Genomic DNA, 25,433 nt, shown 5'->3' on the forward strand with positions numbered 1-25,433 from the left:
CAGTCTTGATTCTCTGATATTATCTATTTCCTATCTATTATTATTTATTTCCAGAGCACCTCCACTGTCAAGAAGTTTCTTTACATAATGCTATTACAGTCATAGAAAGCACTTCTCTTTTATTTCTGTTTTAAACATAAGAAACTGTGGTTGTTTTCAAGAAACCACACAAATCAACATATGGGTTGATCAGAAAGAAAAAGTCAAAGCCAAGACATACCAAAGTATAAAGAATGAACGGCCCCTCGGATATGAACTAAAAAAAAAGTTTGATTATAATAGAGATGGCAGCTAAAGTAATTTCCTGCACAGGTTTGAATGTACATATGACAGATGGGTTTACTTTGGTTTCCAGCCAGTGTTACCGAAGCCAGCACTGTGTCTTATTAAGAGATCCACTTTAGCTGCCAGACTTTATTGAACAAGAAAAATAGGGTATTTAATTGGCCTGTCAGAAATATTTTGCATCTTAATTCTACAGAATCCAGCCACTCACTTACCCATAAAGCAGTTGCCAGTCCTTAACGCAAACTACCAATAGAATAACTGAAGGATTACTGGCCAGCAGCATAACCAAATGAGCTTTTGACAGGGTATTGTGAAATATATATATTATAAACCTCTACAATCATCTAGCAGCTCAGAAAGATATTCCAGGAGTGGTTTTCTTGACAATCCATTAATGCCACTCCATGAATGAATGTGTCATACCTGAAGTGCTTGGAATAGCATCTTTCACTGCTCATGAAATCTTTAGCCTTTCCATTTAAAGGTAAGGAAGTTATTCCTATCAATATCTCTTTTGAAGCAAGCTCCCTTGAACAATTGGAATTCTGAATAAATATTCACTAGATTAGGAACACAAAAGAGTTATGAGTACAAACGCACTGAAGGTCTATAGACGTTGTTATATATAGGGGGCAACCCACCATTCAGTGAATGTTGAAACTTATCATGGTGCTGAATGGGTGGTACTTTATTAAATTTATATGCTGCCCATCTTGCTATCAAGAGTGGCTTTGGCTCCAGGTATCACGGTTTCTGCCATCACATCACCCCTGCAGTTACATGATCACCATCTGGGTACTTGACAACCTGATCTGATTGTTGCAATGTCCTGCAGTCACGTAATCATAATTTGTGATTGTCCCTGCCAGCTTCCCATAAGAAAAATTTATGGAGAAACCATCAGGATGTCAGAAATCACAGCAATTTAAGGTCCTCACTTAATGACCAATAGTGATTCTCTTAACAATGGTACCAGGGACTGGCAGAACTGCCATTGTTAAGTTCCATGGTCACATGCTGCCCACTTTGTGACCACATTTAGTAACAGAAATTCAAGTCCCAATTACCCTCATTAAGCGAGGTGTACCAATACTCTATAAAGTATTGGAATAGGAAGAGAGTTATCCAAGCTTAGTTGTCCCCATCTGCCAGAAAAATTATCAGAGTGATTTTGAGACAGTTGCCATCCACAATTTATCTTGCAGACCATATTTTGCCTTTTAAAAAAATATAAGGGATGCAAAGTGTGTTCAACTCACATTTAATTCCAATTCCACTAAATGATCTATAACTCGCATATCAGTACCTGGTATAGATGTCATAGGAAGCAACTATTGTACCAGTTCTACTTCTTCTAATTATGTACCAAACAGCAGATACAGAACATGAAAATACTTCCTCTTTAATTCATCTCTATAGCATCTACTCTACTTTATAACCTCTGAAAAATTTAAAATTTGCATTCTCTTCCCAAAGCATAACATTTTATATAAATAAAGGACTGTCAAAAGGATGATTTTAGGACTGAATAATTAAGAATTAAATATATTTTTCCTCCCAACTTTTTTAGAAGGTGTATTACTAATTTGTAAATATCTTCCTTGTTATATCTTGCTTTTAGAATAGGAAAAAAAGTGGCAAACTTTTAAAAAAAACATTGACATGTCATTCAATAAGCAAAGCTCATTGAAAGATGGTGTTTTTGAAATGCACATGTTGTGTGAAAAGTTATGCCAGTATACAACAGAGGAAGGAAAACAGATGGAAGCTTCTCTCATGGGTGGTATAGATTTAGCAGCATTTGGGTTCTTTCCACAATATGAGTGTTCCTTTGTTTCTCATAAGTTAAAATGTTTCAAGATTTAGAACCATATTTATTATCATTTAAAAGCACAATTAGGTTTTAATGCATTTTTCAGAAGTGTTGGAAATTCCAAAAAAGGTTTAAGATTATTTAAATCTAAGAGCCAAGAGCTTTGAGTCAGAAACTGCTGTTCCATGTAACCTTCTTGGCAGTACGTTCATTGTCTGATGCAGCTGTTTAGTCTATGCACCTTCCTTCCTTCCTGATCTTGTAAGCAAGCACTGAAGCAATGTTTATGTTTAACTCCCTTCTGATGTAGCAGAAATATCCACTGAGTGAAGACTTCGTAGTCCTCAATAAATTTTGGTAATGTTTATACCCACTAGAAATATATCAAGAGTTCCACAGATATAGAAGGAATATTTCTCCCAGATTTTATTGAAATATACAGAAGTTGAAAACAAAGCAGTCTACTAACCAACAGCCAACCATCCACAGACATTATTTGATATGAAATGAACTACATTAATAGTTGGAACTGCCTTGGGAATTAGAAGGAATGGAAAATAGAAAATAACTCTTTCTGCATGGAAGTTCCATTTTATTGGTCACAAAAAATATCTTCTTTTAAACTTAAATCCCTGAAGTTCCACTGAATATCAGTACAATCTTTTAAACACCTCTTGTCCCATTTTTCCTGGTTGTAAAATAACTATAGAAAATTTCTTTAAAAATGGTATGTAAACAAACAGTGATGCAACAGAGCCTCAAAAAAATGAAAGTTCCTAGCTCAAGAAATTCTGTGAGATTTCTTGAGCTAGGAACTTTCATTTTTTTGAGGCTCTGGAGGTTCCAAAGAACCCCCATGGTATATATGCTTAGGGGAAGGGAGTTTGTAACAAAAGATTCTTTCAGATTTTTTAAATAGTGGTATTTTGAGAATAAAACTGCACATTTGATCCTTCAATGCACTTTTAAGAACAAATCATCTTCATTCCTGCATCCAGCTCTCAGTACTCAGATTTCTAAAGTGGCTCAATTTCCTAAAAAGCGCTTGGCTGCTTATGACAAATTGATCTATTCTGGTATTGGTCACCAACAGCTGAGATATCAATTATTGATGTGTTGTAACACTAGAAAAGTGTGGCCAAACACAAATGATTATTATAGCTTTACTGTAGTGTGGTATTCATCAAATAGAACTATAAGGGTTTATAGCCTTTAAGATGGCAACCTGACACGTTTGCTTGTTGATAAAGCACAGCAAAAACAGTAGAATTTATCTTCCAAGTAAAAATCTGGCTACCTAGCAAATTTAATTCAAAGGAGGAGGAGGAGGAGCAGGAGGAGTAGGAGCAGGAGCAGGAGCAGGAGGAGGAGGAGAGAAAGAACTATAGTGCTATTACTATTCCTAAGAATTACAATCAACACAACTTATCTTGGATGAAGTGTTCCAGTCACCAACAAATGTCCCTTTTTTTAATTTAGAAACTTGTACCATTTTCAGTCAGAGGGGGAAAAATCTAAATGCCTTTGTTAAGTCAACTGGAGCTATACAAAATTGTTTCAAGATTTGCGTAAATAATAATAGGAGAAACCAAGGGATGAGGCAGGAAATGAGGCAGCGATGGATTTAAGACTTTTATATGTGTAAGATACACCACCATATGGAATGTGATTAAAACTGGGATTTATCAGGTGTAGAATAATGTTTGGTTGCAGTAAGAGTAAAAGCTGCCAGGATATCTGTGAATTCTCCAGTTTGGAAATATGAGTTTCTACTTCTAATAAAATCACAACTGCTTCCATTTTTATCTGAAATACAGAGCAGCTAAGTGAGCTAAATGCGAACTGAATTATGCAGTTGCTTGAATAAGACACTAGAGGGAAACAATACAATATTATTCAGTGGAACCAGAGCTCCAGGTAATTTTAGAAGAGCATTTGTTTAGGAAGACCTGCATTTGAGCTTCACTTCCTTCTTGTAGCCTCATCACCTCATCTGTGTTTTGTACAACTCTTTCCAGAAAATCTCCTCACAACTGGAGTTCCAAGCATATCTATGAAAATTGTCACAAAGGCTCAAATATGGCACCACTAATGGTACAATTATATAATTGTTGGATTTAATTGTGATCTTGATTCACTCAAGTGACTTGCACAACTGATGCAACATTGGTAACTATCCAAATAAGGCAATTTCTAAAACCAGCACTATTAAGGTATTTCTCATGATTGCCAAATTATAATACCAATTATCATAGTTGTGGTAAAACAAGACACCAAATGCATTATTAAAACTGTGTTTAGAATTGGAAAAGAAATAAGCTAGTCTTGTCAAAATTCTTTTAGCCTCTGTCTCTCTCCTTCCTCATAGACACAGAATTATACCTTTTTTAAGTGTAAAAAATATTTCTGCACGTTATCACTTTAAAAAATGGTTAATTTCCATTTCATAACAAGTGGACCAATTAAGGATGAGGATTCAGGAATTAAATTGTTAGAAGCGCAGCCATGGTGCCTTAGCCTGTTATATTATGTTGGCATTTAAGGCCATGATATTTATAAGGCTTACTTTACTTTTCTCACTAAGCATGGTAGCTGATGATATGAATTTGTGAACTTATTATCAATATGAATACTATATGAACTTGTGAACTTATTATGTGAACTTGTGAACTTACTATTGTGAAATTATTGTGAATATGCATGACTATATGAACTTGTGGTTCAACTCATTGATATAAAAATACTGATTCTGAAATTCAGACAATGTCCACTGTTTTCATTCTGTATGCCATTTTCAGGAGTACTTTATAGGAAAGATATCTGAGACTCAAGTAAACCCAATTCCATATGGAATAATGTCTGTTTGACTCATGTAAATCTAATTCCATGTGGAATAATGTCTGTTTTGACTCAGGTTTTTCTCCAGTGAGAGGTGAAGTGAGTCAATTTTCCAAGCTATATGAATATAGAACTTTGAATATTTTTTGCCTGAAATGGGAATGTTTTCTAGTATGTGTTACAGGAGAAGAATGCTTGACCAGAACTTCTTCCAGATAAATGGTCAGAGGCTTCAAGAATATTGATGCTGAATGATTGACTGATTAATTGGAAAGCTAGCCATGAAGATGATCACCATAAATATCTCTCTACTCAAATATTTGATCAAGCTATATTGAAACCACTGGAGAAAAAGTAACAAAACATTCCAAGCATTTTCTCATGGTGGCTTTGAGTCATACCAGTTATTTTTACAGAAGTTCAAATTTATCACACAAACTTGGTTCCTGCCCCCCTCAAGTTCAAAAACAAACAATATTAAAATGCAGATTAAAGTCAGGGAAAGTTATTACACTATGGGGGGATTATTTATAAGCTAAAGTACAGAACATTTCTGTGACATGTTCAGTTTTAAAATCTTAGCTTAAAGCATCTGCCAATTATAATTACTGGTTGCCTGGACATCTTAGCTGCCTGCTGGGCACTGAATTTCTGTACTCCCTCAGCCTTCAAAAACCAGAAAAATTTGAATAACAATATTTTTTTTTACTTTGAACAACAAGGATGTGGTGGGCAGCCAGTTTTAAATCAAATCCTGGTTCTATACAAGAAAGTTGGTGAATAAAGATAACATTTGTGTTCAAATAATAATAATCTGCATAAATTGCAAAAATTACAGCATGTGCAACTCATTGGCAATTACCAAAGCAAAGTGGCTGAGCTTAGAGGACACTGGCATCCCATCCTGTCAGGTATAAAAAAAAGTGTGAAAAGGATAAGGTAGCTATAGCTGACTTGCACAGCAGATGTTCTACCACCAAAATGTGAATCCACAACATTTGCTTTATGAAGTCCTGGAAAACTGCTGGTAGTAATAAAAATAGTGTGGAGCTCCATGCCCCAATCAAACTCAGCTACTTTCCTATCTAAGCCATGTTTCGTTCTTTATCCTCTTTGGCTGGTAATTCAAGCACCTTGAATTAAAAGTTTGAACATCTTTTAAAGAAGTTTGTAAAATCTTTTTAAAAACTACCCAACTGAGGTGTTAAGGCTTGAAAGAGACAGACACCTGGGAGTTAACTAGTAGTAAATGTTAACACCACCGTGTGAAAGTCTTGCCAGGTTGCTTTTAGGCAGCTACTGCTGATCTTTTCAACACATTGTTACTAACTTTAATTGTTTTCTCTCCCTGCTCAGCAAATGAGTACATCAGAGGGATCAACACAAGAATAAGAAGGAGAAAAATCCTTTTTTCTGGCTGCCAAAATGGCATGAATTTTTAAGCATCCCAGTTGAAGAGAGACACTTTATAGCTGAGATAGGGGTGCTATATATTACAGGGCATATATTAAAACCTAATGGGCTGGTAACGTGAAATATGTTTAAAGAACATGGTAAAAGAAACTTAACATCTTACTTATGATGAGCTTATATGAGGCATTAAAAGAAAAATTTGACAAGAGTTTACATTTTTCAACTTGTGTTTTCTTCCTACTGACTGCATAGACACTCACTTCCATGTTTATGGTTAATGTCAACAATTCAGAAGGATGTTTTTTGCTTTCAGTCCTGAGAGAGCTAACCTGGTACAGCCTTTTCGAGATCATCTCAGGTTGGCCAGTGATGTCACTTCCAAAACTGAGAGACTGAGAGTCATGGCATAAACCAAGGGTGTCAAACTCACATTGTCACGGCGACACCAGTGACATGTCGGGACTTTTTTTCCCTTCACCAAACCAGGTGTGGGCGTGGCCAGTACGTGATGCATCTGGAAGTCTGACAAACAATAGCTGCTATTGTACCAGTATTCTACTGGGCCACTATTCTCCTTATCAATTATATTTTCATTGAATAGAGAATCCAACCAAGTTCAAATTCTAAGTATACGCTAAAACAAAATAATTATATTTGGGATATGTTGGGCCCACAGTTTTAAACCAAATACATATTTAGGGGTGCCAAATTAGAAGAAGATAAGCATGGCTTTAAAACTGGAGGAGGAAACAATAATAATCTGAAATATGCTGATGACCCTCCTCTGAAAACACAAATAATCTGGAAGCTGAAGCTATGGAAGTCAAAGAGTACATGAAAAAAATAGGACAAAAATTAAATATAAGACTGAGCTAATGACATGGGTACAGCAACCAGCCTTATAATGGATAATGATATTCTCAAAAAGATAGATATTAGGTTCTGCTTTTTAGGATGAACCATCAACAGTAAGCAGGCAAGAAACAGGCCATCAACTAGCACACTGTAGAACAATAATAACAGTGTAACTGTGTTGCTTGTATCTTTACAATTTATATTGTTTTGTTTCCTAGTATGATTTGATTGCTTATTAGTAACCTATGATTATCACTAGGTGTTGTATCTTATGGTTCTTGATGAATTTTTCTTTTTTTCTTTGTATACATTGAGAGCATATGCACCAAAGACAAATTCCTTGTGTGTCCAATCACACTTGGCTAATAAAGAATATTCTATTCTATATTATTCTGTTCTGTTCTGTTCTATTCTAATAAAGGATTTGGAAAGGGTATTCAGATATTGAGATTTTCTCTCTACCTACAAAGATCAGAATCATGCAGACAGTGGATTTTCTTGAGATACTCAATGGAAATGAAAGCCAGAATTTGGAAGAAAAAAAAACAGGATTGAAAAAATACTAATGCTTTTGAATTTTAGTGTTGAAGAATACCCAAGAAAATGAAGAACTGGATCATAATGGAGTTCTTGAATCAGAGTTCTTGCTCAAGGTACAAATGGCCAGACTCAAATTATCACAATTTGGACACATTGTGCAAAGATCTAAGCTGCCTTGAGAAGCCTATAATGGTAGGAAAGATGGAAAAAAACAGAAGCAGGTTGACCAACAGCAAGGATTGCCTCAATTACAGCAGTGATAGAGAGCTGCAGAACTCTATTGGGGACAGATACATGATTGAAAGCACAGAATTAAACATGTTATATCAATATGCAGATTCAAAAATAGTTATTCTTAACGTTGAATCACTCAACTTTGCTGTATTATATGCTACACTATTAATGTCTATGTGTATGCGTGTATCTAATTCCTAAATTTCCTATGAATAGTTCTGCTCTTTATTAGCTTATAATAAAGCCATCAGCCTCTATTTAGTCACCTTCCACTTAGTTGGATTTTGTTACTATCTGCTGTTCTGAATTGTTACCTAAGCATTGGCTTTGCAATTTCTCAACCTGAGATGGGATGAAAAAAATGAAAGTGCTTGCCAGTTGTCAGCTGGCTAGCTATCCTATCAGCATCTCTACTGAGGTTGTAGGGGTGCTAAGCTCCACCTCTGGGTACTCAAATCCCTCAGTTGCAAATTCTTCCTCTCCTACACCATAGAATTCTTCCTCTAACACCCATCCACACTCTGATGCGTTCAGCATTTTCCTTGTTGGAAACAGGTTGTTGCCCAGTGCTCTTCGCATTTCCTTAAAGTCCCAGAGGAGAAAACAAAGGGAAGGAACTCCAGCTGGTCACAAAAAAATATTTCCTTCCCTCTACCTATATTCTAAATTATCTTACACAGTGAATAATATGGAAAAAGCAGGACCACCACTGATTTGCATGGAATATTTTTCATTTTCATTTCCTTTTTTTTTTTACTTTATGGGCTGATCTGTATGCCATCTCCATTACAGAGTGACTCTAGGCAGCTTATACAATAGACCTAACTGTTGGCCCTTTGAGGTAGGCCAGTTCAACAAACAGATTCTGGGAATGTTCTTTATTCTTATTAAAAGGGAATTTTGGAAGTCTCTCGAAGTTTCTCTCTGCCTCAATATATAACATGTTTTACCACTGGCACCTCCCACCAGCCAGAATAGCCAAAATGTTTCCAAATTTGATACCCAAATGTTGGAGATGCAATCATAACCAGGGAACATACTTCCATATGTGGTGGACGTGTCCTCATGCATGAAGATAATGGCAAAAAAATAGATCATGATTAGAGGATATTACAAAACAGAGTGAAATTTAAACCAGAAATCTTTTTATTAAGAATGTTAGAACCCAACATGTACAGAAAATACCAATATTTGATGCTCCATATCATAACGGCGGCCAGAATTTCTTTCGCCCAAAATTGGAAGCAGGCTATGACTCCCACAGAAGTCACAATTATTACTAAATTATATCAATGCACAGAGATGGATAGATTAACAAAGTTATTGAAGGATAAAGAAGGAGAATATTATAAAATATGGGATGTTTGGTACGAATGGATTAGAATAGGGCTCAAAGGTGTCAAATGATCTATGTAATACTGTAAAACTATAAAACAATAAGGTTTTTGTGTAAATAAATGTAAATATGTATGTATGTATGTATGTATGTATGTATGTATGTATGTGTTGTGATTGGAAGGATTGGTACTGTTAGGAATTTTGAATCTGATGACTGTTAGATCATGGATTGACGTCAGAACCAGGGAACGTTAATCTGAAGGGCAAGCCAGTTAATTAGCACGTTGCCTTAATGGGTATAAAAGGACACAGCTGAGCTGGTGCCTTTTGCCAGAAACAAAATGTCTATTTGAGTGAGGACATTACTGCAAAGAGATCTCTGTTTGTTTGAATTTTGAAGGGGAATTCTAACCATTTCTGCCAGTCGTTATCTTGTTATTTTCCTCCAGTTTGATTTGATTGTGAAACGGCTGCTTTGTGTTTGTTCGTTTAAATCTCCAAGAGGAGACATAACATTATTGTTTCTGGCCTAAACAAACCATCTTTCAAGCAAGATGGATTTAAATCAACTGCAGCGTTTGGTAGAGCAGCAGCAACAGCAAATAAATCAGCTCCTGCAAAGCAATGTGACGCTTCAGAATCAGGTAACACAATTGCTGAATTATGTTTCCAGCTTACCAAGCCCTGCTGCTGTTCCTCCTGCCCCTCCTGTGAGGAAAAGCCCAGTATCCATGCTGGAGAAATTTTCTGGGCAAACGGACATGTTTCCGGCATTTCTGGGGCAGTGTCAATTATTTATGTCCTTGAGGCCTGAAAACTTTCCAAATGATCGGGCCAAGACAGGATTCATTCTTAGCCTCTTATCTGGGCAGGCTGCTAATTGGGCTACTCCTTTGTTAGTTCAAGATAGCCCGTTGTTGAATGATTTCCAGGGTTTTCTTCAGCAAATGAGAGTGATGTTTGAGAACCCAATTAAGATACAAACTGTGGACAGACGTTTATGGGACATAAATCAGGGGAAACGTTCCCTGCAGGATTACCTTGCAGAGTTTCGTTTGTTATGTTTGGAATCCAACTGGAACAAACCGGCTCATATGGCTGCATTCCAGGAAGGCTTGTCTGATGCCATCAAAGATGAGCTGGTCCATGCAGAGAGGGCTTTAACTTTGGATGCATTGATAGTTCAGTGCTTACGAATTGAAGCTCGTTTACAGCAACGTGGACGCAAACGGCTCGGTATGGAATCATCTTCGTTTTCTCGTGCACAACCCACGCCACCGAGAGTTTTCCAACCCATGGTTAAGACAGAGGAGTCGATGGAGTTGGGAGCACTCCGCCCTCACTTAACAGCGCGGGAACGTTCGAGACAGTTCCAGGAAGGCTTGTGCCTTTATTGCGGGGGTCTGGGACATTTTGTTAATTCCTGCAATCGGAGAGGGAACCGCAGACCCGTACCTGAAACCACTCTTGGCTCGTCAGGAAAAAAGGGTAGACCTGACCTCAAGGAAACCCTAGGTCGGACACATTTCACATCCCCACCTCAAATTGCTGAAGTAAATCCTGGCGCTCCTCGGCATTTACTTTTGGACACTCGAATTTTTCTACAGTCACAGAAGGAGGGAATTCCTGCTGTTGCGCTGGTGGACTCAGGGGCTACAACCAACTTTATGGACCGAGCTTTTGCTACGCACTATGGGATCCCATTGGTTGCTGTACATCCACCCATTAAGGTGGAAACCGTGGATGGGCGTGAGTCTGGGCCCATTCGTTTCACCACCCAGCCAGTGCGTATGATCATTGGGGATCATGAGGAGGCGATAAGTTTTTATATCACCTCGAACCTTCATCTCCCTTTGGTGCTCGGAATGTCCTGGTTGCGTTTGCACAATCTGTTGGTGGCTTGGTCGCAGAACGGTATTTCTTTTCCAAGTCTCCAATGTGTAGACCACCTGAGACAATTGGAACAAGCGACGCCTCCATTGGCTGTGGGAGACAGAGTGGGGTTGTCAACGAAACATCGTCAAGTTAAACATCAGACTCGGGGGAAGGGCCTTGCAGTGGGGGATAGTGTTGTGATTGGAAGGATCGGTCCTGTTAAGAATTTTGAATCTGATGACTGTTAGATCGTGGATTGACGTCAGAACCAGGAAACGTTAATCTGAAGGGCAAGCCAGTTAATTAGCACGTTGCCTTAATGGGTATAAAAGGACACAGCTGAGCTGGTGCCTTTTGCCAGAAACAAAATGTCTATTTGAGTGAGGACGTTACTGCAAAGAGATCTCTGTTTGTTTGAATTTTGAAGGGGAATTCTAACCGTTTCTGCCAGTCGTTATCTTGTTATTTTCCTCCAGTTTGATTTGATTGTGAAACGGCTGCTTTGTGTTTGTTCGTTTGAATCTCCAAGAGGAGACATAACATGTATGTATGTATGTATGTATGTATGTATGTATGTATGTATGTATAAAATGCCTAGAATGATGAAGAATCAAATACAGAGATGTATAACACATTAATAGAAGATATTTACAATGTAAACACTGCTATAGTAATGTTGTAAAGTGCAGAAATTTGTTTTTAAATGTTAAAACATTGAATATATAAATTTATATTAAAAAAGTTTCTCTCTGCTTCATCTTAAAGATTCATAAATTCCTCCCCCATTCCCAAGGCCGCATTTGTTTTTTCCACAGGAGATAACACCTTGAATTACACCCAAAGACCATTGATAGCTTACAGAACAGATGTTGTAATGGACAAAGTGAGAAGCACCAATAACTATTTTGGAGCCCCCTTTTAAAGGGGATAAAGCATGATCCTTGCATTTAAAAAAAATCTTGCAAAACAGATCATATCATAAAACATTTTATTGTATAATGAAAAAAGAACATTTTCTAAGATATGGTAGACATTAATCTTTCCATATGTGGACAATTAAAAATACTTTCCATCTATGGCAAATCTATGAAAAGACTCCCAGCTTCAATGTTAATCACTGCTAGAGTGTATTGATCGAGTAAACAAAGGCATTCAAAATTTAGTCACGTTTCCAAGCTGGACCACTGCACTCTCATACTTAATCAAAAGATTTTTTCAACTTTTCCAAATTACCCTTATGAAGAAAATAATTGTACCTTTTGTCTATTCTTCCACCCAATGTTTCTACACATATTTCTAGTGTTTAGAATAAGTACCGTATGTGATCTCCACTCTGTAATCTTATGACCATGTCAACAGCTTTAAGACACTCATAGAAATGCTGCATCTAGCTGTGGTGAAATATATTTTCTTAGATACGACCAGGAGGTCCAACAGGTTTTCTTTTCTGTGGCTTCACTGAATATTTACAACTTTCTGCCAAAGGTTTCATGATTTTAAATTAGATTTAATTGCATTGCACTTTATATTTTTTTTTTATATTTAGATTTTAGTCATCCCTTTGTTTGATTGTAATTTGTTATATGTATTAAAATTATTAACCACTTTTGATGACAATGTATGAAGCTACAATATGATCATCCTCACAAAACAACCCTTCATCTAAACATCTGCCCTGCCCTGCCCTTCTTTCTTTCATTAACAATGCATTTTAGTGAAAAGTTATGTTGAATCTTGAAAGTCTTAAAAATTATGGCATCAGGTTTTTTCCCCCCTAATTCAATGCTCTCCTGTCCCTTAGGAACTTAACTCCCCAGAAAACCTTTCACAAAGCTGAGTAAAAGAAATGAGCTTACTTTAATTATAACCCACATTAAAATATTATCTGTAGAAGTGGACTAAAGTTTACTAAAATCTATGACTTAATAATCTCTTGGTTTTCAAATACACTTATAGATTAATATGGTTACCTCTGAAAATTAATTAAGGACCTAAGTCCATCAAACATTGGGCAGCACAAAAAAAAAGTTAAAAAGAAATAAAGAATATAAATTGGTCAAAATTCAATGAACTCAGGCAAAAACACAAATTACTCAGGTTTCTGACCTCTTGCTTTAAAAACACATTTAAAATTAAAATAAAATACTGGAGCTAAAGTGAGAATTATTTTAAAAATAAAACATGCAATGACACAGCAGTATCAAACTCCTGATATAAGCTATAGCCCATCATTAATCCAGCAAAGGATTTGTAAAATTTCTGATGGGTACAAAGAAGCTTTGGGTTTGATTTTTTAAAAGCCACAAATCCTTTGTGAATTAGTTGATTTGGGGCAAATTCATACAGTGTTTTTCTCACATATCCTCTGTAATAATTACTGAGCTTCCTGCACTTGGAAAATTACTTACTTTAACAGCTGCTTTGCCATTCTCTCTTACACAATTGCATCACATTTTTTGTTCCTTAAGTGGATTGTGTGAATTCACCTCTTGTAAGGAAAAGGTTGTAGCATAAGAGAAGGAGCTGACACAGTATAAATTCTTATAAACATTTATTTGGGCAAAAGGCAGACTTAACCAGAGATCATTCTCTAGGGTCCCATCAGCACTCAGTTAAGGAAGAAAGGAAAGATAGAATAATATTTTAGCTTTGAACCACAAACTATTTGTACTTACCCAAACACACAGACTGCAAGAACAAAAGAGCAAGGAAAATACTCTTGGCCACATAAGGAGACTTCATGTTTCCTGAAAGAGAACAGAAATCTTTATCATTTCAGCTCTACTGTAAGTAATAGGCCTGCCTTCTTAAGGGGCGCTCATGCCATCAAATGAAATAAGGTCACACCCACAAATATATAATAGCCCCAAAACATATCTAAGTGCAAAAATAAAACAAAGCCTTGAATTGAAGAAAACAGTATGTCTTTATTTCTTAAAGGGACGACATAAGTAGAAAAAAATTATTCTGTTTGCCCTATTGCCTGACTTATAAAATACTAAGTGTATGTACATGATCTCAACTTTGCAACACTAGAATATTGTGTTTTTTTCTGATATATAATATTGTTGGCTTATTTGCCTCTTGTTGCACACCAGACACATGGCATGTATTACTCTTCCTTTTCTCCCCTACTTGTGACTTACACACCCATACCTCATTCTGTACTGGACTATTGATAAAGAAAACAACCCTGTCTCATTCTTTACACAAGTTTTGATTGGGTGATTTATCACATTGCTCTGCCAACTGGCCCTAACCCTGCCCGGTCATTGTTACAAGATTCCAGTAGAATGTAAGATAAACTAATTGTTTGTTGAAAAATGTAATAATTCCAGAATTTCATAATGAGTTAGGAACAGCAACAAAACAGGCAAGGCATAGAATGAGCACCACTACCAGCAAATATTAAGATATCTGAACTAATGCAGTTGTAAATAATGAATACTATAATTAAAATTGCAGTTGTGGAACAGATCAGATTAGCCTGTCTTTCTAGGCTAGGTACTGAGTTGAAGCTGTGCTTCTTGTATGTACTTAGTGATCAAAGATTGGTAGCAGAAATTCCACCATATAAATCTTACTGGATAGCCCAAGGCCCAGAGTATATGGCTTATGTTGACTGTGCATCCTAATAAGGACTTACTCATCTGTTCTGTTTTTGACAGAGCTATCTCCCCTCAAATTGGAGAACATCGTGTTCTTCTGCCCTAGATGCTAAGTAAAATTATACTGAGGTGCTTCATTAGATCCAATCAGTATTGCAATATAAACAGGTTTGCCATTTTTTCATCTATCTCCAGTCATGCAAAAATTTGTGCTTGGCAAGCTCTAAATGTATATAACCTTTCAAAGCAGAATTAGGACAGAGTGCCATGGTGACTTCGTCTTTGTAGAGGAGAACCACGTTCATGGTGGCAAAAGCACTGCATGAAGTAAGATGCACCTCACAAAAGTTTAATGTCTGACTGATTCCATGATTTAGGAAGGATCACTGGCCTGATCACCAGCTGCCCTCAAGTCACTGATCCTGAATGACTCAGGGACACAGATGCACTTAGCAGACCAAGTTCATGCAACAACAGAAGCTATTTTCCACAGTATCCCACCATCTGTTCATAATATTGTCTCTTTTGTATAAAATATAACTATGATTCACATGCTACTATCTCTGTTACCTTAAAACTAGATTATTGAAATGTTCTCTATAATGCATTCCCTAAAAACATCCAATTTAAGCAAAAGTGATGCTATGTCTAATTAATATATTGTTTAGCACTTGTTTCCTACTATATTGTTCTAGCTGTGAATCACTGACAAAACAGTTTATCTTTAATACACCTGTTTTTGCCTTATCTTCCATGCTGTATCAGGTTCCCTGTGGCCAATCAAGGATGCTGCCTCGAGATAATCATTTGCCCCATGAGGTTCTTGAGCAAAATGTATAGGCTTATTTTCAGCATATACAGAATGCTATTTCTGTGGATTCTTGATACTCATGGAAGTTCAAGGTCAAAAAGCTCTGAGAGTACCATAGGCATTCTTTTAGTGGACTGATTCTCAGAAGTTTAAGGTAAGATGGAAGAGTTTTCCTAGTACTGAAGAAATTTAATTTCCAAATCAACATTTTTTATCATGCTAATTTGGTTATCAATTTTTTTTATTTTGTTTTAGATGTTTCTTGAATATTACTATATGGCTGCATTTCTAGTAGGATGAATTAAGATTTTAAATAAAAGAGACATAGATTTTCAAATTCAAGATATCACAGGAATGTCAAAGTATAAAGAAGGGACAATAGCACTTTAAAGGGAATTAAAATTGCCTAAAGGAAAATATTCTCTTTTTTCAGTGGAGCTTCTACCAAAAAAGAGGGGGAAAAATCCCAATGGACTATTTCTAGTAGAAGATACTTTATTCTAAAGTGTTCTTACACCCTGAGCACAGCTGTGATATGCTAGGAACTATATTAACATGCAAGCCAACACAAGCATTTTACTATGCCTCCAGGAAAATTGCAGACATGGATTATTTGAGCATACATTTATAGATACTGGAGGAGGGAAGGGAGAACAGAATGAAATATAGCTTCAGAGTGATTTCACTTGTGTCCATGTTGCTTCCTTAGAACCAGCTGAATTAAGAGCAAGAAAACTTGAGTTCTCATCCTTGCCTTCAGCACAAAAGCCAACAAAACTATTATATTCTATTGTGGCTGACACCCACTGTTTCTTCCTATGATCAATTGACCATACTTAATGCTGTCAGTTGAGAGTAAAGTTACAGTACTATACTGGACAGGTACTGTAGCAATTTCAGATCATGTTCCAATAACATTACCAATTACTACAAGCAACATGAAGATTATCCTTGCACTGTGTGATCTATTGCCAGTGAAAATTTTATGTTCTCCAAACACATTGCAAATATAAGGTTCCATCTACCATATGAAACTCTGAATGGTGAAAAAGCAGAGAGATCATAACTTATTTATTCAAAATCCCAAAATGTTGTATACTATACTTTTTGCCTATTCTTCTAATCTTAGAGTCTATCTATTGAGTTTTACAAGAACAAAAGACTGAAAAAAAAAATCTCGCTAGAATTTGGCATGGCATGTATGTAGTCCAGGAAATAACCAGGGAGCATTCAATGAATGAAAAGAGTTTCAGCCGAAAGTTAGGTTAAAGACAACCATAGATAATCATAGGATCAATCAGTTCAGAGGAATTTATTTACTGGCAAAATATTACAAAAATACCTGCACCCAAAATCTAGACTTTTGCACGGTACTTCAGATGAGTTGCACATGCCAAACAAAGAAAATATCCTTAAAATCACAGAGCTTATGGCTGAGTTTGATGTTGTATTCTAGAAGCATCACCAACCAAGTTATTTATTTTGGAAAACAAGTCAGAATGAGATCATACAGTTACTGGCAACAAAAGTCAAAGAGAAGATTGCTGCATTTCTGAACTCAACAAGACATTACGCTGTTATTCAGGACCATATCTATCGCAAGCCAAATGGAAAAAAATGACTTTAATGGTTCATTTTCTAACAGCAAATGAAGTGGAAATATCAGAGCAATGGAGATCTCCAGAGAGCATTCTCTCAAATGCCTTTAGACTGACAATATTCCAGAAGATGGTATGATGAATGTGCTTTTTAAAATGCTAGAAGATAAAGAAATTACAACAAATAATACAAGTGTCGACACTACTACACTGTCCACCTGAAAGAAAAGGACAGATAAGTGCAAACACAAATCTGAGAATTAGGTCTTCATACATACATACATACATACATTTCTTATTCCCTTAATACATACATACATTTCTTATTCCCTTAATTGGTGGAGGCAGGGCTGCTGAGCTTTTAAAATGTAATTCAATGTGTCCATCTGCATTGATAGAAAACATTGAAGCAACTTCTGAGGCATGATGGGAAAATTGAGTGGGCACAATTAAGCTACCAAGCACCAATTCAGAAGCCAGATTATGCCCAATTGCCATGTTAGATAATGCTTTCACTGTTGATGGAGGGAAAAAAAATGACCAGAAATACTTAACTTCGCATTTCTAAATAGTTTAGCTCAAGAACACACAGGTTATACAGCTCAAAACAGCAGCTTGGGTGCTGAATAATATTTTAAAATTCTTCCTTCAACCTGAGGAAAATCTTCACCAACAATGCAGGGCACCGGGTTCAGTTTTGACATGATAAATGCATGACAGTGAGTCAGATGATAAACTGAAAGATATAATTCCGTCAGATCAACTCCAAAGACTATTCTATATAGAAGTAGGATGAACACCTTCTTTTGAACAACTGTGTTTGTTGCTCTGTGAGTTCCTTTAGCATTCCTGTAATAACTGCCAGTAGAGAAGACAGCCACTCCAAACTGAAATTAATGAAAACAGATAAATACACACAAAAAATCTAGTTAGCCTTCCTGCCATTCCAGTGGCCTATGGACCTTCAAATCTTTACAAAAAGAAGACACAGAAAGAACCTACCTGGACTATTCACACACATTAAAATGTTAGTCTTTACTGTGCAGGTAGGAAAAATGACATTTGCTGTTTATTTTAAATAAAGTGGTGAAAATAAAATGTTGTGGACATAGAACAAACAATAAGATCTTTCTTTTCAGCTGCCCTTGCAAAGCTAGTACATGACAGCTTGGGCTATGACTACTTTTAGGATTTCAGCTGGGACGCAATAACTGAGCATACATCAATTTCCTTTTAAAAATGTTGTCAACCTCTTTAATTATGAACATTTACCTACTTATCTAAGAAGTCCTGTGCTACAGTGGTGCAGACTTCAGTCCATCGTGCTATTTCTATTTTCATTCTACCTCTGGATTCCTACTTTTCAATGTTCTAAAATTCTACTTTAAGGCTTCTTTTTAATATTTTAGTTTCCTAGGCAAAGACCTAGGTCTATGGAAAAGGTTTTGATGCTGGGGGAAAAATGGAAGAAAAGAGAAGAAGGTGGAGAGACACAGTTATAGTGGTGATGAATGCATTGTTACACCTAAAAGACCAGAACAGTTCATCAGGGGAGGGGAATGTACTAACAATTGACATTGACTTGATAAACATGGTCAAAATGTAAAAGAAAATTCAGAAGCCCAAGCAACTGTAGTTTAAAATAGAACAACACAGGGAGGGCTGAGCCTCAGGAACCCATTTAATCAATTTATCTCCTTGTTACTTCTGAGAATACTTGTTCTGCCTAAACACTTGTGTAAGCTTGGGGAGGTGGTTGTTTTAATCCTTTTAAAAAATGCCAACCCAGCAGTGCATTTTTCTAACATTCTAAATACTAACAAGACAAGTGTCTCTTTGACGTAACACGAGCTTCTTAAAGGACAGGTCAACTCACCAAAGAGTTGACGAGGCAAGTTGAGCAAAAGCTTTTTTTTTTGTATAAGAACATTTTTAAAATACTGTTTAAAAAAACACAAATGTGTGGATTCATTCAAAGAGACTGTTGACTTTAACTTTGAAACAACAATATCTGAGACATGCAAACCTGAAGGCACGGTTACCAACTTCAAGGAAATACTCTGTTATCATGGTTGTGTGTGTAGGGAGGGGGGTTACTTCTCAACTGAATACTAAAACACCAGCAGGATCGGATATAATAGAGATCTGTTTACTAGGGTGTTCAATTACATCTGTCTGAAGCACTTACTGTATTCTCTTTCTACATTCAACAGTCTGCTACCAACTGCCCGTGTCTCCATCACATATAATAAATACCTTGTCTTAAAATTATAGATGCCTTGTTATATAGGATGATTTTGTTTTTACATAGATTGGGTTTAGTAGTAACTGGCAATTTGATAACCAACTGATTATATTCTTAATTTGTTTGGCTGAACTGTACCAAGTTCTAAAATATTGACAAACAATAGCCAAGGAGTGGCTGATTAAATTTGAACAAGGGGAGCTGGAGAAATGCCTAAATAATAATACAATTGCTCACTATTACATTAGATTTAATTAGACTTAGTAAAGGTCTTACTGCACTATTTATAACTAATGCAGCTTTAAGATATTAGAGATTGAAATTATGAATGAGATGAACAAGAAGAAAATTTGTAAATAGGTACATGTTGGAGAACTTTAAAACATGAAACAGAATATTCAAAGAACTTACCAGTGCTGCCTTTTTTTAAGTAGTATCACAGTGTTGATTAAAATATTAAGCATTTTTTAGTTGTGTTGTTGGAACTGTGTACCTTTTGATAACTATAGAGCCTGTTGCTCAGTTATTTTTCACCATTCTTAAAACTGGATAATAAGAAATTTCAATAAGAAATGGAAAAATAAGGTTTGGAGTAAATACTTTCATTTCTGCATGAATGATGCTCAAATCATAATTCTTAAAAATAACAGATAAATATATAGGATAAGCAGAAGCAAAATTGATATTGACAAATGTGTTTTTCTTCCTCGCAGTAGGTGGTTTATTTTAATTTAATGAGTTTTGTATTTTCTGAGCTTTCAGATTCCATGATGAAGAGCTGCCTGCACTGGAATTACAAAGTACTTTGGAATATTGTAATTTTATGGCTCATTTTGTAAAGACTGTTGAAAATGAGATTTGTTCCATGAAGAATCTCCCCATCCTACCCCCACTGCTCAGGGTGATTAAAAATTGTTCCTTAATAAATAGGGTTTATTGGCATTTTATTTAGAGAATAAACATGATATTAAAGCATATGGCTATTGTGGGATGGTAATAATAGGACAGATAGGGAACAGTCAATCAAAATCTTTAAAGTTGTTTTCAAACCAGAGCAAGAAAGATGATAAGGTGTCTGGAGGCTAAAATATATGATGAATGGTTGGGGTAACCAGGTATGTCTAGATGCTTTCTGCTGGTGTTCATATACAATCCAGGACCCGGACAAAAAGAAAGACTGGGGTGACGTGATAGCAGTTTCCAATATCATGGGGGCTGCCACAAAGAAGAGAGGGTCAACCTATTCTCCAAAGCACCCGAAGGCAGGACAAAAAGCAATAGACGGAAACTAATTAAAGAGAGAAACAATCTAGAACTAAGAAGAGGTTTCCTTTCAGTTAGAACAATCAATCAGAGGAACAAATTGCCTCCAGAAGTTGCAGGAGCTCTGTCCCTGGAGGTTTTAAAGAAGAAATTGGGCAGCTACTTGTCTAGAATGATATAGGGTCTCTTGCTTGAGCAAGAGACTAGAAGACCTCCAAAGTCCCTTCCAACTCTGTTATTCTATGTTATTATACTTGGGAAGGTAACACAAGCCATTATTACTACATCTTTTTACATGCAGGAGATCCTTACCACTGATATCCAACATCAGAGCTGGAAGTATGGATAGATCCTTCCAGTTGAAGTAATTAATAGTAGGAGAACAGAAGGAATAAACAAAATGTACAATACTCTCAGTTTCAGGCTGCCTCATCTATTCAGTTAAATGGGCTTAATGACTCAGGTGGTATTTCTGTTGTCACATGTACACACTCCATATAGATAGCTCTTAGATCAATGCATGAAATATATATTGTGCAAATAATCAAGTTTGGAGATTCAGTCAAAGTTAATTGAGTGAAACTTTGTACTAAATTGAAAAGCTAATGCCTCCAAATCACTTTATTTAATTCTGGACATTTCAACCCTGAGGTTTTTTTTTTTCTTGAATCTTCTTTATTATATTTATCACTTTTGATTACCCTGAAGTTGATCATAAATTTTAAAGAGTCTCCTGATAGTTAGATGGACAGCATATAAATTTAACAAATGTTTTTTTAAAATAAATAAATATTTTTCACAAGTAGATTTGGAAGATACTTGGTAACAATTCCCCCATGTGCATATGGTCATTCAGGCACTGAAGGAAGCTCCATCTGCAAATATACCTCTCACCGGGAACTCAGTTTTCAATTTGAAATTTTGAAGAGATCAACTCTGAGCCAGAAGCTTCTTGTTTGATTCCAAATACAGGAAGAAATAGCATTTAGTCATTTCTCAGGCTCTCAAATAAATGTGCAAGCAAGTTCAGGAATCAAGGGTTGTATATCAACACCACCAGCACGCAATGCAAATATAAGAGATTGGAAGAATATTAACTTTTAAGTACAATTGTGGAAATCTTCCAAAAGAGATCCTTCTAATGGCATGGCAGTACTTACAAAGTACCTGTTTCCTATTTGTTAAAGTCAAAAGATCATTTTTTCAGGCTTCTAAGGTTGCTATGAGAGTTGCTACTGACAGTTTCCAAACTCATGAGTCTATTCACCATTTTGCTTCTGTTATAAACATTAACTTCCTCACACAAAGTTTCAGCAATTATTACTATCTCTAAAGATAACTGCAATATTGTACACCATGATAGTATCTTTAGCTTGGAGATCAGCCAAACACTTCCTAAATACTAGTGCCGAATTATTTGAGTCCTAAAGGTAACAAGAGAGGCTGGCTTATGAGGCCAGGATAAGTTAATTGTACATATTTGCAATGCATTGATTACATCAGGCTGCACTTTACCTTCTAATGACTTTTGTATATCAGAGGCACAAAATAACTGGATTCTTGCAGTTTATTTCTTATACATTATCACAATGCAGTCAGAGTTAAAAACCTGTGAATCCTTTTCCCAGGAGAGTTCATCATTACATTTTAATTGAGACCATGAAGCCACTCCGGTCAAACAAGCTTATAATTATGGCAGTGTTGTACTGGATTTAATATGTGTATGATTAAAATGCTCTTCATGAATTCAAAGTCAAGAAAGTTATTAACAAACAGAAACAACTTAAGAATGATTCCAATATTGTATTAAGGTAGAAAACAGACATATACAGGCATAAAAATTGAATGAATAAATAAAACAGACAGTAAAAATTGCATGACAAAAGTACTGAGAGCAGCCAAACATTTACTGATTAAATTCTATTTTCCCACTAATTCCTAAAAAGAAATCACACTAATTAAAATTTACTAATTTCACTAACGTTCTACTTTTTTTGCTTTCCCAGTATCACTTGATTGTAGAAACTCACACTCAAGTTGACACATTAAGACATTAGAAAAGGAACAACGGTGATCTTCTGATAGAACAAATACACTTCCCAATATATTTGCTAATATTACATTTAAAAGTGATTACTCTTTAAACAGAGCCTAAAAATGTTTTTAAAAGAATGATAATGTTACTATTGACTCTTTATGCATGACATAATATTCTTTCTACCATCTAAACTATTTTCAATCACACAGATCTTTGTATAATTTTGGAATTAAAGAATAAAAGGAGGAGCCGTGGTGGCACAGTGGTTAGAATGCAGTATTGTAGGGTAAACTCTGCCCACTGCCAGGAGTTCAATCCTGACCGGCTGAAGGTTGACTCAGCCTTCCAACTTTCTGAGATTGGTAAAATGAAGATCCAGTTTGTTGGGGCAATATGCTGACATTGTAAACCATTCAGAGAGTGCTGCAAAGACTATGGGGCAGTAAATAAGTCTAAGTGCTAGTACTATTGCTAAAACTGTCTGGTACTATGACAAACAAATGTTTAAAAAGATTTGGATATGCAATACCTCATGTTGGTTTGCTTGAGCTATAAAAACATTTGACATTTCCTAAACATTACAGAGTACTTGACTCTGCTCACAAAGTAGTTGAGATCTCAATTCTTACACAGCATTTCATAGATTATGCTGTGTTCTGGATAGAAATATTGAATATGAATGCAATGTTTGCACTTTTCCTGAAGATTATATGTTAATGTATATAGCTATAATGCCATATATTTATTTAGGCATATTATTCAAATTTTAAAATACCTCTTAATAATTATACATTAACAAATCTTTTAATAATGACCAAATATGCATCTTGATGAATTCACCCCCGTCACCATACATGCCCCAAACAAATGAGACACATAGAGCATGTGGGAGATTCCAAACAGCATACAAAAATTAAGATATGGAACCACAACAAGCAATTGTATTAATAGCAGCAGAGCACACCTAGCCTCCTGTTCCAATTGCTGATTGAAACACCCATGTCTTCAGATCTAACAAGGTCAGGATCATCTAAACATCCAGTGAGAAACTGTTCCACAGTGCAAGTGTGGAGGCACAACACCAGAAAAGGGACATAGAATATGCCCTCTCTACTAAATTTGGTGAGTTGTGAGAAAGAGACTCCCACAAATTTTAGTTGGGGGAAACAAAAGAGCTAAGAATTAGGACATAGCAAAGCAAGTGCTTATATGGATATTGGAAAGGGGCTTTGGAAATACAATGTTTTCTGCTGGTGGACAGTTCTCAAGCAAAATGAAGACTCAGGAACAGACTTTACTATTAAGGGGATTGTGTAACAATGTGGGAAATGCCTAATTCAGAGAAAGAAATTATCCCTTAAAATAATCAGTGGAGTTCAAACATTACCTTTCCTAATGATCCATTCAACCTGATTAAGGAATAACTGGAGAACAGAAGTGGCCTGAGCCTATGCCTCAAAAAAACAACAAAAAGATCCAACAATGAACACATCAATGCAGAGCTCTGGACCTGAGATTGCACAACCACAATCCTTTTCACTTTTCTATAAGCTTCAGGAATTTCCCCTTTTTTATCCTAGAAAATTCGACGTAATTTCAAATGTTTGGATTCCACATTAAATTCCATAACTGCAATGTCTCCTCTGCTTACTTTTAATTTTGAAAGTAGAGTCATGGGATTTGGGTAGCATATAAATTTAATAAACTATGATTGGTTGCACAGTCAGCCAGATAATCATCTTTTCATTACCCCTTATAGATAAAGTATCATTCCTGACACCTTGCTAAATTCCAAATATGGATATCTATCCAAAGACAACAACATATGCACCTTTGACAAATAACAACCATTCTAAATTAATATGGCAACCCTACGAATTTCTGTCTAAAATCTGGCAATAGTAGATCAGAGCTAAATCAAATGAGACTGAATTCCAGCTCAAAAATGCATTTCTCAGAGTAAGTCAACTATAACTCAACTTTATTGAAAATCCCCAATTGCCCATTATATACAAAACCAAATTTTATGTTGTATTACTCCCATTTTATATCAAAAGAAGCTAGTTTACTGTTTAAAACAACATGAAATTGATTTTTAAAAACAAATCATTATTTGGTTATTGTCATCTATCAACTTTGAGATAAGGTATTAGTTTAAAAATAACTGCTCTGAGGCTGTATTTCCAATAACTTCAATAATTCACCTTTTCAGAGACAGCATTGGAATTGGAAAGGAGTTGAGTAAGTTGAATAAATCGCCAAGAAGCATTTGACAAACATCAAATTCAATTTTAAGTTGTGCAGAAGTTTTAAAAAGTGCTTCAGCAAAATTAAACTGGATTGAGATTATATTAACCCCCCCCCCCCCAAAAAAAAAAAGAACTGATGTAAAATCATATTAAAGACGCTTTCCTTTCAAGGAAATTGCCTGCAAGATGTTAACAGTAATAATTTCAGCACTTCAAGGAAGGACAGCTCCTAGTCATTCCACTTTAACATCAAGACTACCCTATTTTACTCATTGTTAAAAAGCTTGCAATCCAGTAATAATTTTAAGTCCCAGAAAGATAAGCAAACAACTTTTAATTAGCTTGTTTATCAAGTTAATCAAATTTACATGGCTGCCTGTCTCACAAAACCTTTACTATTACTCTTAATAATATTTATTACTTTAGC

The 25,433-nt window shown here is 35.9% G+C and overlaps 1 protein-coding gene across 1 annotated transcript in view; it reads right to left on the reverse strand.

Annotated features, from left to right (window-relative positions):
- The window catches only part of CDH23 (cadherin related 23), a 537,909-nt gene that overhangs the window by 494,823 nt on the left and 17,653 nt on the right, over positions 1-25,433 (reverse strand). Inside the window, exon 2 of the mRNA XM_087932328.1 lies at positions 13,870-13,941. Within this exon, the coding sequence (XP_087788454.1) occupies positions 13,870-13,936 (67 nt within the window). The 5' untranslated portion in view covers positions 13,937-13,941. The remainder of the gene's footprint in view (positions 1-13,869; positions 13,942-25,433) is intronic.

The sequence above is a fragment of the Pseudonaja textilis genome, chromosome 4 (genome assembly GCF_049901715.1).
Source record: "Pseudonaja textilis isolate UNSWEBS1 chromosome 4, rPseTex1.2, whole genome shotgun sequence".
Classification (NCBI taxonomy): Eukaryota; Metazoa; Chordata; class Lepidosauria; order Squamata; family Elapidae; genus Pseudonaja; species Pseudonaja textilis.